Source organism: Phascolarctos cinereus, unplaced genomic scaffold (genome assembly GCF_003287225.1).
Source record: "Phascolarctos cinereus isolate Bilbo 61053 unplaced genomic scaffold, phaCin_HiC Scaffold_4;HRSCAF=312, whole genome shotgun sequence".
Taxonomy (NCBI): domain Eukaryota; kingdom Metazoa; phylum Chordata; class Mammalia; order Diprotodontia; family Phascolarctidae; genus Phascolarctos; species Phascolarctos cinereus.
The window spans coordinates 2,981,645-2,995,370 of record NW_027555847.1 but is presented as its reverse complement, the minus strand read 5'-3'; the positions used below and the strand labels follow the sequence as shown (position 1 = coordinate 2,995,370).

The following is a 13,726-nucleotide window of genomic DNA, read 5'->3' as shown; positions in this document are numbered from 1 at the left end:
AGAAATGACAAGCAGAATGATTTCAGAGCAACCTGAAAGACTTAACCTGAACTGATGCAGAGTGAAATGAGCAGAACCAGAAGAACATTGTACACAGTAACAGCAACATTGTAACAGTTATCAACTGTGGTTGAGTCAGCTCTTCTCAGCCATATGATGATGCAAGACAATTCCAAAGAGCTAATGAGGAAGCAGACGATCTGCCTCCAGAGAAAGAACTGATATTGTCTGAACACAGACTGAGCAGGCTAGTTTTCGCTTTCTTTCTTTCATTTTTTTCTTTTATTCGAGTCTTTTTGTACAAAGTGACTAATATGGAGTCGTTTTACATAATTGCATATGTCTGGGGGAATGGCGAGGGGAGGGAGCGAGGTAGTGATAGAATTTAGAACTCAAAACTTTAAGTAAAAATGTTTTTTTTAAATTGGGGGGAAAAAAGAAGCCTTTGATGAGCCTTTTTGATGCTCTTGCCTTCTTTGGAGACTACTCCAGCTTTCCCTAGGTTTTGCCCTTTTTGTACATAGTTGTGCATTATTTCTCCCTTTAGACTGTAAGCTCCCTGAAGGCAGGTGTTTGCCTTTCTGTGAATCCCCAGCACTAACAGTGATGGTAGCTTGGTGGTCCTGTACTTGGGCACGAGCGTGGAGCTCATGTAACTCCCAGGAAAGAGCTGCTGGTTTCCAGAAGGGGCCACTCAGCTAGCTCCTCCCCGGCCATCATCCCCACACATTTTCATCTTGGACCGGGGGGCAGTTTCATCATTAAGATTCCAAATTGGAGAGCAGTACTTGCTTTAAGCAAAACCACTTTACAACCAGCTTTAGAGGAAAACTTTTTTTTTCTCTCTAAAACTTTAAAAATCCACATGGTTGAGGATCCTCAAGTCTTTTCTAAAGCATTAGCTACGTAGCAGATAGTTAACTTTAAGAAAGTTAACTAGGGTAACTTTTAATGTTTTCTTCACAAAATTATTTTAATCTGTTTCTTAGATTGTGAATTTTATCAGTAGTAAAATAGCATTGCAATAATAGTGATGCTTTTACTTTCATAAGACAAAACAGAATGGCAGCAAACATCCCTTACCAATAAGCTCCAAGCTCCTTAACTCTGGGGCTATGATGTTGGGTATTTTGGTAAGCTTGGCATTTATGCAGCTTATCCTGTGGCCCGAGATGGAGCACGCACTGGGCAGAGGAGGGATCTGTGCACCGGGAGCAGGTGGTGGGAAGCAGCTGTCTTCTTCATCTTCATCTTCCTCCTCCTCCTCCTCGTTTTCTTGGTTCAGTTGTGGACGTGCCTCCTTTCTCTCTTCAGTCCAGCAGTCCTCTGCTTCATGAGGTTGCTTTTTGTATTTTTCTGGCACCATCCCCTCAGAATAAGTCTGCTGGCGGTGTCTTCCCTCCTTGGTTTTCCTCCTCTCTCCCTTCTCTTCATCCTTTTCCCCAGAGTCTTCTTCCTCAGACTCGTGCTCCTTCCTGCGCAGCAGCCGATCCGTTCCCACCGGTGTCTGTGGCAATGCCTTTTGCTGTGGATCCCTGCGTTCACTTTGGGCTAAAGAATCGCCAGAAAATTCCGTGCTGTCACCTAAGGAAATCCTATTAAATACTGAATAGGAGACTGGTTAGGAAAATACAGGCAGAGAAGGTAGAGGTGAGAAACCATCAGGAAAATGAGGAGAAAAGGAAAAATGGAGCAAGAGCATCAGGAACCGTTACCCCCCCAGGCGTCACAAGGCCATCGAAAGACAAACTAGGTCTGGAAACCTGGCGCAGAGAATTTTGCCAATGATGATTGGACATCTCTGATATCCTTCCTGAGGTAACCCGATGTGTAAGGCTTTGGAGAATGTGCCCTTTTTACCCATGCTGTGCTGTCTGAAGAGGGAGTAATGCAGCTCCTTCCAGCAGCACAGCGGGCAAGGTCATTGAACAGATGTAAGGGGATGGTGCCATGCGGCTCTCCTCTCAAGGTACAGGGGGGCTACATACAGCTGAGGGGCATTACTGTAGGGCTTGGCAAAAAAAAAGGCAAAACAGCTGATGACAATGAATTTAACATCCAGATTATTTCTCATTTTTGTTCACTTTCCTCTGTCCTGCTGAAAATCTCCTCCAGCAGTGCCCATTGGCCTCACCAGTGTTTAGAGTACACAGATTTTACATCTCTCACCATGGTCTTAAACCAGGAGTGGGGAGCCTGCAGCCTGGAGGCCACATGTGGCCTTTTGACTGAGTCCAAGTTTCACAGCACAAATTCTCTTATTAAGGGGATCAGTCAAAGGGCCCCACCTGAGGACCTTGAGGGCCACATGTGGCCTCCAGGCTGCAGGTTCCCTACCCCTGATCCTAAGCCATCCCACACTTCTAATGTCTTTCTTCAAGGCAGAAAATCTTTCTTAACTATTGCATTGGCCTGACTGTACAGGCTGTTTCTGAATATAGGCCATACTCCTAAAAGAGAGCTCTTTGAAAAAAGTACATATGTGTACACATCAAAATAGACCATAGTTGAGTCTCTGTACAGGCCAGATTTGGGGGAGGTAGATGACAGAGTAGAGAATTAGAATTGCCAGGCAAAGCGTAACTCCATCGCTTTTCTAGTCATCAATACTCCTAATTCCTACCTCATTCAACAGCAGAATTGTATGAAGTGCCTCCTGTGTGCTAATCACTGTTCTTAGTGCTGGGGGGACCCTAATGGGGAGGGACAGTCCACGCCCTCAAGGGGACTGCACTCAGCACAGGTTAATGCTTCCTTTTTGAAGAATGGTGCTGTAGTGGTCCAGCGTCACTGCTGACCAAGATGCTTCTGGACACACAAGCGCCCTTCTTCCGGCACCCAGAGGACCCCAGGAAAAGCAGGCCTCTAGCTGGTGCTCCCTCATTCTCTTCTTAGTCCCCCCTTCTGCCACGCCCCCTGCTTCTTGCCTCTAACTCCGCCTCCTCAGTTATCGGTGAGCTCGCAGCTGCCATGTCTACTGGCCTTTCCTCCATCATCAGTCTCCTTGACCTCTCTGTAGCCTTTGACCCTGCTGACCCCCTTCTCCTTTCTGGGCTTCCATGACGTGGCTCTCTCTGGTTTCTCATCATACTTCTCTGACCAATCCACCTATAGCCCCTTCTAACTGGGTGTGCCCCAGGCTGTGCCTCAGCCTCTTTTCTTCTTAATCTACACCTCCTTGGGGTGACCTTAACGGCTTTGGTAGCTTTAGTAAACACTTCTTTGCAGGTGACTCCAAGGCCAGTCCTACATTGAGGCATCTCAAATTCAGCAAGTCCAGAATTGAAGCCCTGAAATCCAGCCTTCCTCCTAACATCCCTGCTTCTGTCAGAGGCCCACCTGTCCCCCACCTTCACAGTCACAGGGCCACCCTTGACCAGCTGCCGAGGCTCATCCACTGTACCTCTACACCACCAGCTGCCGGGGCTCATCCGTCCTACCTCCACTGCACCAGCTGCTGGGGCTTGTCTGCTGTACCTCCACAGCACCTCCTGAATCCACTGCCTTCTCTGTACTCACTTAGCTGCCTCCACATACCTGCTTCACTTCCTGCTCACTCACCTGGAGTCCTGCTAACCACATGTGCTAGCTGAATACCCCTTCTAAAGGGCATCTAGAGCTGGAGGGAGTCTTGGGGCTCCCGTAGCCCCGCACCAGTGGTCCCTGATGCATCTCCCTGCCACCCCCTCCCCTTTCCAGTCCATCATCCAACAAGCCACCAAGTCTCTATTCCCAAAGAATATGTCTGACCTGGGCCCTTCCTGCCCTGCTCAGTCAATTCTGGGGGCTCCCTGTACTAACCCCTTTCTGTAGCTGCTTCAGCTACAAACTGGGGAGAGAAGGAAGAGCCAGCGTCAGCCAGAGGAGCCCGTGCCTGCTGCAGCCTTCTCTGTCTGTGGAGAGCCACTGCTGTGCCCTGCCTGGTGCCCAGCCCTTATTCTGTATGCCCTTGATGCCACACAAGGCCTCTTCCTATACAGGGACCTTCTTGAGGGCAAAGACTGTCTCCTTAGTGGCATTGCACCCCCATGCCCAGCACAGGTCCGGGCGCAGAGGAGGCACTTGATAAAATGCTTGTTGATTGGCTCTGCCCTCCAGGCTTTGGGAGTCGGGAAGGAGCACGGGCAGGCGGCCTCATATATCGGGCTTCTGAGCGTCTCAGAAATGGATTTGATGCTATGACACATATTGTATTACTGAGTGTATGCCTTGGGACCCTGACATGTGCAATGTAAGTCCCTGACCCACGCTTAGTCGCTCACAAATTGCTGGATATTTAAAGCCAACATCCCTCGTTCCCATCTCCTGATTGTAAGCTTTTCCATATGTGTTTTGGTGCATGTCTGTGTGCTGGGAACTTTTGACCAGTTATTTATGATTTGACTTAAAACTGAAGTGAATTTTTCTGATCCTGCTACACTGGGAGACCCTTGTAGCCTCATTTCCGTACCAGTATCCGAGCAGACGGGGCAGCATTCGCCTTCGGGCGTAAAGGTCCGTGGGCACTGCCGAGGCGGACACGTGGCCTCGTCACAGACCACTTTCCCGTTGGAGCAGAGACAGGTGACGCACGGTTCAGGAGACCACGCGGCTGAGTGGTACATCATCATGCCACCGAAGACGCATCGGCCCTTCTTCCCTGGCAGAAAACAAAAAAGAGGAGAAGGCCGGGGCAGCCCGGAAGCCCGACTCATTGGTGGAGGGGTCTCGGCCAGACGCAGAGAGGACTCAGGGGGCCCTTTCCCCTACATCTTGTGTCACCTGCCTCTAACATCGGAGGAGAGGCTGCTGGTGCACAAGACACAGGGAGTGGAGACATGCCAGCCCGGTTCATGGGGGCCACTTGGGGCAGCTAGGTGGCACAGTGGATAGAGGACTGGCCCTGGATTCAGGAGTACCTGAGTGCAAATCTGACCTCAGACACATAACACTTACTAGCTGTGTGACCCTGGGCAAGTCATTTAACCCCATTGCCTAACCAAAAAAAAACAAAACCCTAAAAAGCAAAAAAAGGAAAAGGGCCGTTCTCCACCACCCGTGATGGGAGAACTGGACCAATGAGGGGGCTGGTCACATGGTATTTCTGTGTGGAAATAATGTCCATAAACTCAAGCAGAAACAAATTGGCTGAGTTATTGGGACTATTTAGCATAATGATACTTAGTAGTGAAATGCATTGATATTGATGTCACTACAAAGGTAGCTAGCCTTTAGCATCAGGCCCCTGGCTCCCTTTCTGAGCTGGGGAAATGTTACTCCCTTTAACTGGCCAAGTGTTCACCCTCCTTGACATGCCATGTCCCGCTTTGAGGCTTTTGCTCAAGCTGTTCCAGATGCCTGGCATGCTCTCCCTTATCGCTGCCATCCCTTGAGTGGAGCTCTCAAACTCTTAGTGACTCTGCCAAAGTGTGCTTTCCAGCGAAGTGAGCTCCCCATCACTGCCACGTCCCACCTCTCTGCGGTTTGGGGTCTGTTGCCCAGCCCCCCTACTTTCCTTTCCTCTTTCTGGCTGGGCGGTCCGTAATCCTTTCTGCTAACAACACGGCTTCTGCTCTACCCTGCATTCAAGGCTTGGCTCAGCTCGCTTCTTTTCCAGGAGACCTTTCCCAGTCCCCCAGCTGCTCCCACCTGCCTCTGACGTGGCACCTTCATTTCTTGGGTGTGTAGCCTGGATGTGCCTGGTTATTGACATGTTGTGGCTCCCCACCCCCCTGCCATGAGAAGGTGAGTCCTCTGAGGCTTTGCCTTTCCTAGGGCTGCCAATGCAGTCATCCTGCCTTGGGGGCACCACTTTTGTTGAATGTGAATGTTTAGCTTGGAGAGGATAAGTCTATGGTCAGTCCAGCACTCTACGCCACATGTCGCTTTCTTCACTCTCGCATCCTGTCTGTCTCTTCCCGTTAACAATCACATCATCTATTAAATGCCAATGTTTGCTGTGACAGCGCATACACAAAGTTTTATTGCATTTAGGTAAACAGAATGTTTGTTGACTTACTGAGTGACACAGAAGCTTTCTGCTGTGTTGCCCTCTCCGGTTCATGAAGTTCATCCCATAGGTACACATCCTTTCTTACTATACATTGCCACTTATTCTACCCTTCACTTATTCTCTTTAGACACATTCTGGTCATGAGTCTCATTACACCACATTTCAGAGATGTTCTGTTAGCCTCCCAGCTCAGGCTTAACTGGCTTCTCTTCTTGGATTTTTAATGTGTCTTTCTTGTTGCCGTGGGTCACTAGATGGATGGATGGATGGACGGACAGACGGACGGATGGATGGATGGATGGACGGACGGACGGATAGGTGGATGGGTGGATGGATGGATGGATGGATGGATGGACGGACAGACGGACGAACGGATGGATGAATGGATGGACAGACAGATGGATGGGTGGATGGATGGATGGACGGACAGACGGATGGATGGATGGACGGACGGACAGACGGATGGATGGATGGACGGGTGACCATTTAGCAAATGCTTGCCATGTGCCAAGCACTGGACCACATGCTAGGGGTGCACACAGAAAGGCAATAGAATTCCTGCATTCTGAGAATTCACACTTAGGGGAGGGTTCAGCCGTGGTTGGCTGTTGTCCTTCATTCTCGAAGAGACCAAATGACCTCACTATGCTAGAGTCAGATAACAGTGTGTCTGACTGTGGCTGGACAGACCAATAGGAGCTCAGAATGCTCTACCACGAGCCAGGCACAAATGGTCCATGTGAACATTTGGGGTGGGGATGACTCTAAGTTTGCGCATCTCACATTTCTTTTGAGCTACTACCATTCTGCTTTGCTCACAGAGCGCAGCACCTTCTCTGATGTGGGCGCACCATGGTGGGTGGTCCTGTGCCAGTGTCTCCCATGTCACACAATCAATTCCAGAGTTCTTAAGAGAGACCCTGAGAGTGTCCTTATATCACTTTTTCTGAGCACCATGTGAACGCTTGCCTTATGAGAATTCTCCCTAAAATAGTCTTTTTGGCGAGCATATGTTTGGCATTTGAACAACGTGGCCGGCCCCCTGGAGTCACGCTCTCTACAGTAGAGTTTGAATGCTTGGCGGTTCAGTTTGAGAAAGGACCTCGGTGTCTGGCACCTTAGTCTGCCAGGTGATCTTCAGAGTCTTCCTCAGACAATTCAGATGGAAGCGATTCCATTTCATGGCATGGCACTGGTAGACAGACTGTCCAGCTTTCACAGGCATGCAAGAAGGAGGTCAGCACACGGCTCTGTAGACCTTCAGTTTGGTGATCATTCTAATACCTCTTCTCTCCCACACTTTTCCTTTGGAGTCTCCCAAACACTAAGCTGGTTCTGGCAATGTGTGCCTTAACCTCATTATCAATATGCTCATCCCTGGAAAGGACACTACCAAGATAAGTGAACTTATCCACAGCATTCAGCATTTCTCCATTTGCTGTAACTGATGGTGTGGTGGCTGATGGAGCACCTACTGTTTTCTTGGTGGTGATTGTTAGGCCAAAATTAGCACAAGCAGCAGAGAATCGATCCATACTTTGTGGCATCTCAGCTTCAGAGGCTGCATCAAGTGCACAACCATCTGCAAACAGAAAATCATGCACCAACACTCCCTCCACTTTGGTCTTGGCTTGTAGCCTCTGCAAGTGAAAAACTGACCATCAGCGCGGTAGCTGACCTTGATGCCATTAGCGTTGACATTAATTCTTCTGGCAGTCATCCTGCCTTGGGGGCACCGCTTTTGTTGAATGTGAATGTTTAGCTTGGAGAGGATAAGTCTATCGTCAGTCCAGCACTCTACGCCACACGTCGCTTTCTTCACTCTCGCATCCTGTCTATCTCTTCCCATTACAATCACATCGTCTATTAAATGCCAATGTTTGCTGCAAGGGCGCATACACAGTTTTATTGCATTTAGGTAAACAGAAGACAGTGTTGGTGATGACAAGGTCATGAGACAACAAGTCTTCAGTAGTGAGTGACCATTGCTGTTGCTGTTTCCTACTCCATTCCTTCCTAGGACTCCCTGACGTGTCTGGTAGTCTGAGCCTACCCTAGCGTTAAAGTCACCCAGGATCGTAAGCTTGATCTCTCTTGGCACGTTGATGATAAGGGTCTCCAGGCCTTCCTAAAATTTTTCTTTGACCTCATCAGGGTTCCTCGTGGTGGGAGCATAGGCACTGATGATGGTGGCGGTGTGACGTTTTCCTGCAAGTGGCAGTTGCACTGTCTTGAGCCTGTCATTCACTCCTCTTGGTAGGCATACAAGCTTGTTGACTAGATTAGTTTCGATTGTGAAACCTACCCCGCTTCATGGCGCTCCCTTCACCGCGGCCACTCCAGAAAGACGTGGCTCCATCTCCGACTTCAGGGAGCTGGCCTCACTGGCCAGCCTTGCTTCACTCAGGGCTGCCGTTTGGATGAGCTGTTCATCCTCCAGGCCTACCGGTTTTGTTCGTCTATGAGTGCACACATTCCGTGTGCTGATGGTGCGTGGAATCATCTGTGTGGACGTTTTTCTACGTTTTTTTTTTGTCTCCACCACAGGGTGGGATCCGCATGCCGTGGTAGTCAGGCCGCAGTTGGGTAAGTTCTTTACCACTTGGCCTCTCCCTGCTCTTCCAGGGTCTTCCACCTTTTTCTTCTCCACACACTCCACAACAAAGAATCAGTGGCCTAGTTGATGTCCCACCTCCACACCTCTGCCCTGGTGGTCCCCGATGCCTAGAATGCCCTCCGTCCTAGAACCCCTGGTCTCTTCCAAGACTCCATTCAAGGGCCCCCTTCTAGAGGGGGCCTTTCCCCTCCCCCAACCTGCTCATCTGTGCCTTCTCCCCCAATAGTCAACTTCTGTCTACTCTCCACGTGCCAGGTGCGTGCCTCGCTGTGTTGCGTCCTCTCCCTAGAACAGCAAGGGTTTGGGGCCTTTTCTTCTCATGCCCAGCACTCAGCACATGATCAGCTAATATAAAGGGAAATATGATCCCGTTCCTCCTTTCAGATTTTACAGACTCGCTGGGGAGTTGAGGCATGTACAAAACCAAGTGTGTTTATTACGGGTCAAAGGTGCGCGGTGCCTGGGAATCCGTAGTGCTCAGGCAAGTGCTCTAAGAAGGGGATCATTGTGGTGAGGGCAGGTCTTAGAAGGGAGCCTCAGTGGATGTAGAGGGGAGGCTGGATCGAAGGGCATGCCAGGCGTGGGAGATGGGCGCATGAAGGCCGAGGAGCCAGAAAGCCCTGGGGAGGGGTCAGTGAATGGTCGGTGGGCAGGGGTATGTGAGACGCCCTTGAGCAGGCTCTGCGCCCCTCTGGCCTGTGACGTGTTCCATCCCAAGTTCCAACGTGAAATGAGCCTCATGGTTTGAGCCTCTCTTTTGGCAAAATGTTCCACAAAATGGATAAAAAAGAAACAGCGAGTAATTTGTCATGATTGACGTCCCTGGCCGGATGGGGGACGGCGCTTGCTTGGTGTGAGTTGTAGGAGAGCTTGGATGGCCGGGGCTTTTAGAAAATTCATCCTGTGTGATTGGGAGTTTTCCCTCCTTTACATCTGGACCCTCTGGTTGCTAATGGATTGTTATTTGTTTGGGCCGTTGGACAGAGGGGGAAATCTCACATGGAAACTGCAGACATTCTGTACATCCGCTTCACCAGAGCAGCTCCCCGCCGCCAAGCTGCTCCATCTGTGTCTGCTGAAGGCTGCCGCCATCCCCCATTGCCACCTCTCACTCTTGCTGGGCCACCCCAGGGGCCTCCAAACAGGCCTCCGGTCTCTCCACAGTCCACTTCACCTTCCAAACAACAGCTAACGTCCACATTTGACCACGACACTCTCTGCTCCAATGGCGCCATCCAGCAGCCTTTGGAATCAAACACCGTGGTTGGCCTGGAGAGCTTCACACAACCTGCCCCCCCCCCGTTATAAATGGCTACCCTTGGTTTATGCCGCCAGCCTTGCTGCGGCACCTCAGACACCACATCCTATCTCCGGCCTCTGGGCCTTTGCTTTGGCCACCTCCCAGGCCTAACATTCCCTCCCTCCTGTTTCTAACTCTTAGAATTCCCTTGTTTCCTTTAAAAACCGGGCTCAAGTCCACTATCGACATAAAACCCTTCCTGATTTCCTCAGCTGTTAGTGTCTGTAAGGAGTAAGTGAGGGTGAAATTGTAAAAATAACAAATGCATTTTGTACATAGGTCTTTACGTTCTAGTGGCCTCCTGTGATAGAGTAGAAGCTCCTCTTACCTGGTAAGACACTATAGCTCGACTCTTCTCCCAGATAGCTCCCAAGCGGCACAACCGTGTCGACGGCGCTGTCATCGATGTCCCCGAGACGAGGCCGTGGTGTTGGAGCAGCCGCAGCAGCCATCCCGGTTCGTCGCGTTGGCTCAGTTTGCCGATGTGATCTGTGGTTGAGGGAAGGGCTCTTCCTTGGGACTCTGTGCCCCATGCTCTGTTTTAGCCTTCTGATATTTTCAGTTGTCGCATTTTGAGCCACGTCAGCATACAGACTAATGAGCAGAAAACAGTAGATCCCACTGGCCAACTTCATACTTTGTTTTCACCGGTTTCTGGAGAGGAAAAACCATTGCAGAGTTCAGTCTCCATATCAGTCTGTTGCTATACTATAGGAGGGTATATATTTCAAAGAAAGCACAAATGTTCTCAAAAGCTAATGATCTCGCCCCCTTGTTCAAGAGAAATTATGTCCTCCAGAACCTGAAACCAGGAGGGCAGAGTGCATTGTCTGGCCATCATCAACCTTTCATGTTTTTAAAGGAGGGATGACAAGTATACAGTGGGAAGATGGCACTTCCAAGCTCCTCTGTGACCACATGTGGACAGACAAACTTTGTGGCTAAGAAGTCATTCCAAGTTCTGCCAGTGAGAAGTCACAGAACTGTCTATACCTCTCAGAAAGCAAGACTTTGGAAGGAGGCTGTGTGAGGCACTACCAGAGGCTGTATGTATGTACAAGGTGCTACCAGAGGCTGTAGGTGAGTGTGTGCCACGACAAGAGTCTGTATGGTACTACCAGAAATTGTATATGTGTATGAGGCAGTACCAGAGGTTGTGTGTGTGTGTGCGGACAGGGCACTACTAGAGGCTATACACATGTGGGGGGCATTGCCAGAGGCAAACCTGAAGAAGTGGCTTCATGACTTTGTAGTGACACCAGCGCATATGTTTCTAGAAAGGCTGTTGTTGGAAGCCATGCACTGTCAATCCTCTTGTGTGTCCACTGTTGGGATAGCCCAGTATGCTCTGGACCGCCGCAGGATCGAGGGACAGGAGGCAGAACACGGGACTGGAATTCTCCTTTGATGCTTGCTGGTTCTGTGATCCTGGACAAATCACTTACCCTCTCTGAATTTCAGGTTCCCCATCTCTGATGGGAGGATCATTACATCAGGAGTACCGCCTCACCAGGTGAGCTTGTGTGAGCCTTGCAGCCTGCGAGGTCTCCTCCCGCCTCAGCTCATTCTCACAATCTTCCCCACTCGCCGTCCCAGTGGGGTCATGGCTCTCTTCGCTAGTCATTGTTCCCAGCCCCCTGCCCCATTTTCCAGTGTTTTCTGACCTCATTTTCCTTCTGGAACACTGCAGTATCCTTCACTTGCCTCTCTGCTGCCGTAATCCTCCCATTTTAGAAGCTGACAAGCTAAAGATGTGAAGGGAGGGAGAGTCAGATGGTTATTGTGGGGTGACCAGGGGAGCGTCCGACAGTCTCTGAGCAGCTTGTCGGGATCCCCAGGAGCCAAGCACTGGAGAAGGAAGGAGGCAGGTCATGCACTGTGACACTGATAGCAGAGGAAGAGCAAAGGGGTCTAGTTCTTTGTCTGAGACCCCAGTCGAGATGCTTAATGAGCCTCCCACAGGTCAGCCACAGAAGGCCTTGGTCAGGAGCACCCCAGACTTCTAGTGTGAGAACCCCAGCCCCATGTTACTCGTACCCTTAATGCTGCTGAATGAGGACAGGTCGGGTGCCAGAAAACTGCCCAGAACTGACTGTTTTAAACTCAGGTCTGTTCATCGCCCTAGCACCTGCATGATCTCAGCAATAGCCACGTAACCTGCAGAAGACATCTTTGTTCATGCAACCCCACGGGTGGCCTGTTTTGGTAACTGGGGACTGAGAAGCTGGTGTCCCAGGAGGCCGTGCTCCACCCTGCCACGTTCCCCAGCTTGATGCTCAGATCACTCTCTGGCTGGCTCGTCCCTCTGCCTCTTTGCAGTCACCGTTGTCTCTCAGCCCAAAATCTCGAGAGGCAGGGAGGGAATAGAACATATTTTGGGTCTTGGTAAGCAAAAGGATCACTGCCAGTAAGTCCATTCATTTAGACAGGAGCCTTCAGGGACCATGGGCCAAGCCTTGAGTCCAAGAAAACAACCCCATCAGGATGGAGGAGCTTTGTGGTAGGAATCCAGATAAGTAGGAGAGCTCAGAGTTCAGAAAACCCAGATCGTCAGGAATGAGTAAGCCCAAGTAGCCACACAGAGTGGGATGGATCCAGAGGCCACCAAGGAGCTCGGCTCTGGGCTTCGATGGGGCCAGAAGCTGCACCGAAAAGCCATGCCCGATGGAGAGGGACTCTCCGTGTTCACCCCTGGATTTAGTCAGCTGTCCAGAAAACCACAGCAGGGGACGAGTCTTCTCCAAGCCAGGCGTGTGCCTCCGCTCCTGGACCCATCTTCCCTGGCCTGCTGGCCCAGGCACTGAAGAGGGAGAGGGGGCTAGTGCAGAGAAAGCTTCTGCCAGAACCAGCAGGCACCAAAGAGCCTTCAGAGGGTCTGAGTTCACAGGGCCTTTTCTGCATCACCCTGGGCAAGTCATTTCCTCCTCCGTGAAATGTGGGGGTCAGACTAGGCTATCTCCAGGGTCCCCTCCAACCCAAAATCCCCAATGCTCTGACCCATGGGAAATACTAGAAAACTGTCATTGACTCTCAGGAGGCCCACCTTGTCCAGTGAAGTGCCTTTAAACTGAGATTGATGAGGGTGGCCGGTCTCTTGCCTCTCGGGTCCCCCACTTATCAGTCTGTGATCGTAAGTGGTCACAGTAGGCAGCAGGGCCATATTCATTGTCACTGCCCTTCAGAGCAGTGTGAGTGGGAGGGGGTAAGGTCGGACTCAATGCCAGTGCCCTGTGGGGATGGAGGGCACCGCCCACACTGGACAGCTCCAGCCCATCTCCTCCATTAAGGCAGATCTATGCAATGTGCCGGCCACCTTTCTCCCGACCTCACGAGGACCCCTTCAGGGTAGTGCCCAGGCTGCCCACCTGTCATCTCTCCCTATTTCTAGGTTCACAAGTTGCCAGGAAACCTCTGATTATGGTTCTTCTCACTTCACTGCTCTGTGTGTTCACCTCCATCTCTCCACTGCCCTCTGAAACTGAGCATAGCATTCCATGACTCACCAGCAGAAGGTTGGTATTAAAAACCAAATAGTTTTTAAGTCTTAGGAACAATCTTTGAAAAGGAAGAAGAAAGGACATTACACCAGTCTGAGAACAGGGAAGATTCTTTCCACCCAGGCAATGAACGCATCACCGTCCATCTGTTTGCCATCATCATCAGAGCTAGCGGCATTTAGAAAGCCCTTCAAAGCTGCAACGTGATTTGCATGTTATCCGACTGATCTTCACATCGGTCCTGGAAGACAGGGGCTGTTATCCCCATTTTTCAGATGAGAGGGGTCACGTGGCCAATAAGTGTCTGAGACAGAATTCGA

General features: G+C 50.5%; 2 protein-coding genes across 5 annotated transcripts in view; one reads left to right on the top strand and one right to left on the bottom strand.

The window, feature by feature from the left end:
- The window catches only part of CENPP (centromere protein P), a 191,630-nt gene that overhangs the window by 131,310 nt on the left and 46,594 nt on the right, over positions 1 to 13,726 (top strand). The gene's annotated exons all lie outside the window — the stretch shown is intronic.
- Positions 1 to 13,726, bottom strand: part of ECM2 (extracellular matrix protein 2) — a 37,821-nt gene that overhangs the window by 17,540 nt on the left and 6,555 nt on the right. For 2 of the 4 annotated variants that reach the window (XM_078152008.1, XM_020964357.2), the window contains 3 exons: positions 10,238 to 10,563; positions 4,451 to 4,639; positions 1,084 to 1,605 (listed from right to left, as the gene is read on the bottom strand). In XM_078152008.1, the coding sequence (XP_078008134.1) occupies positions 1,084 to 1,605; positions 4,451 to 4,639; positions 10,238 to 10,544 (1,018 nt within the window). In that variant the 5' untranslated portion in view covers positions 10,545 to 10,563. The remainder of the gene's footprint in view (positions 1 to 1,083; positions 1,606 to 4,450; positions 4,640 to 10,237; positions 10,564 to 13,726) is intronic. The other 2 variants (XM_020964359.2, XM_020964360.2) reach the window with 2 other exon arrangements.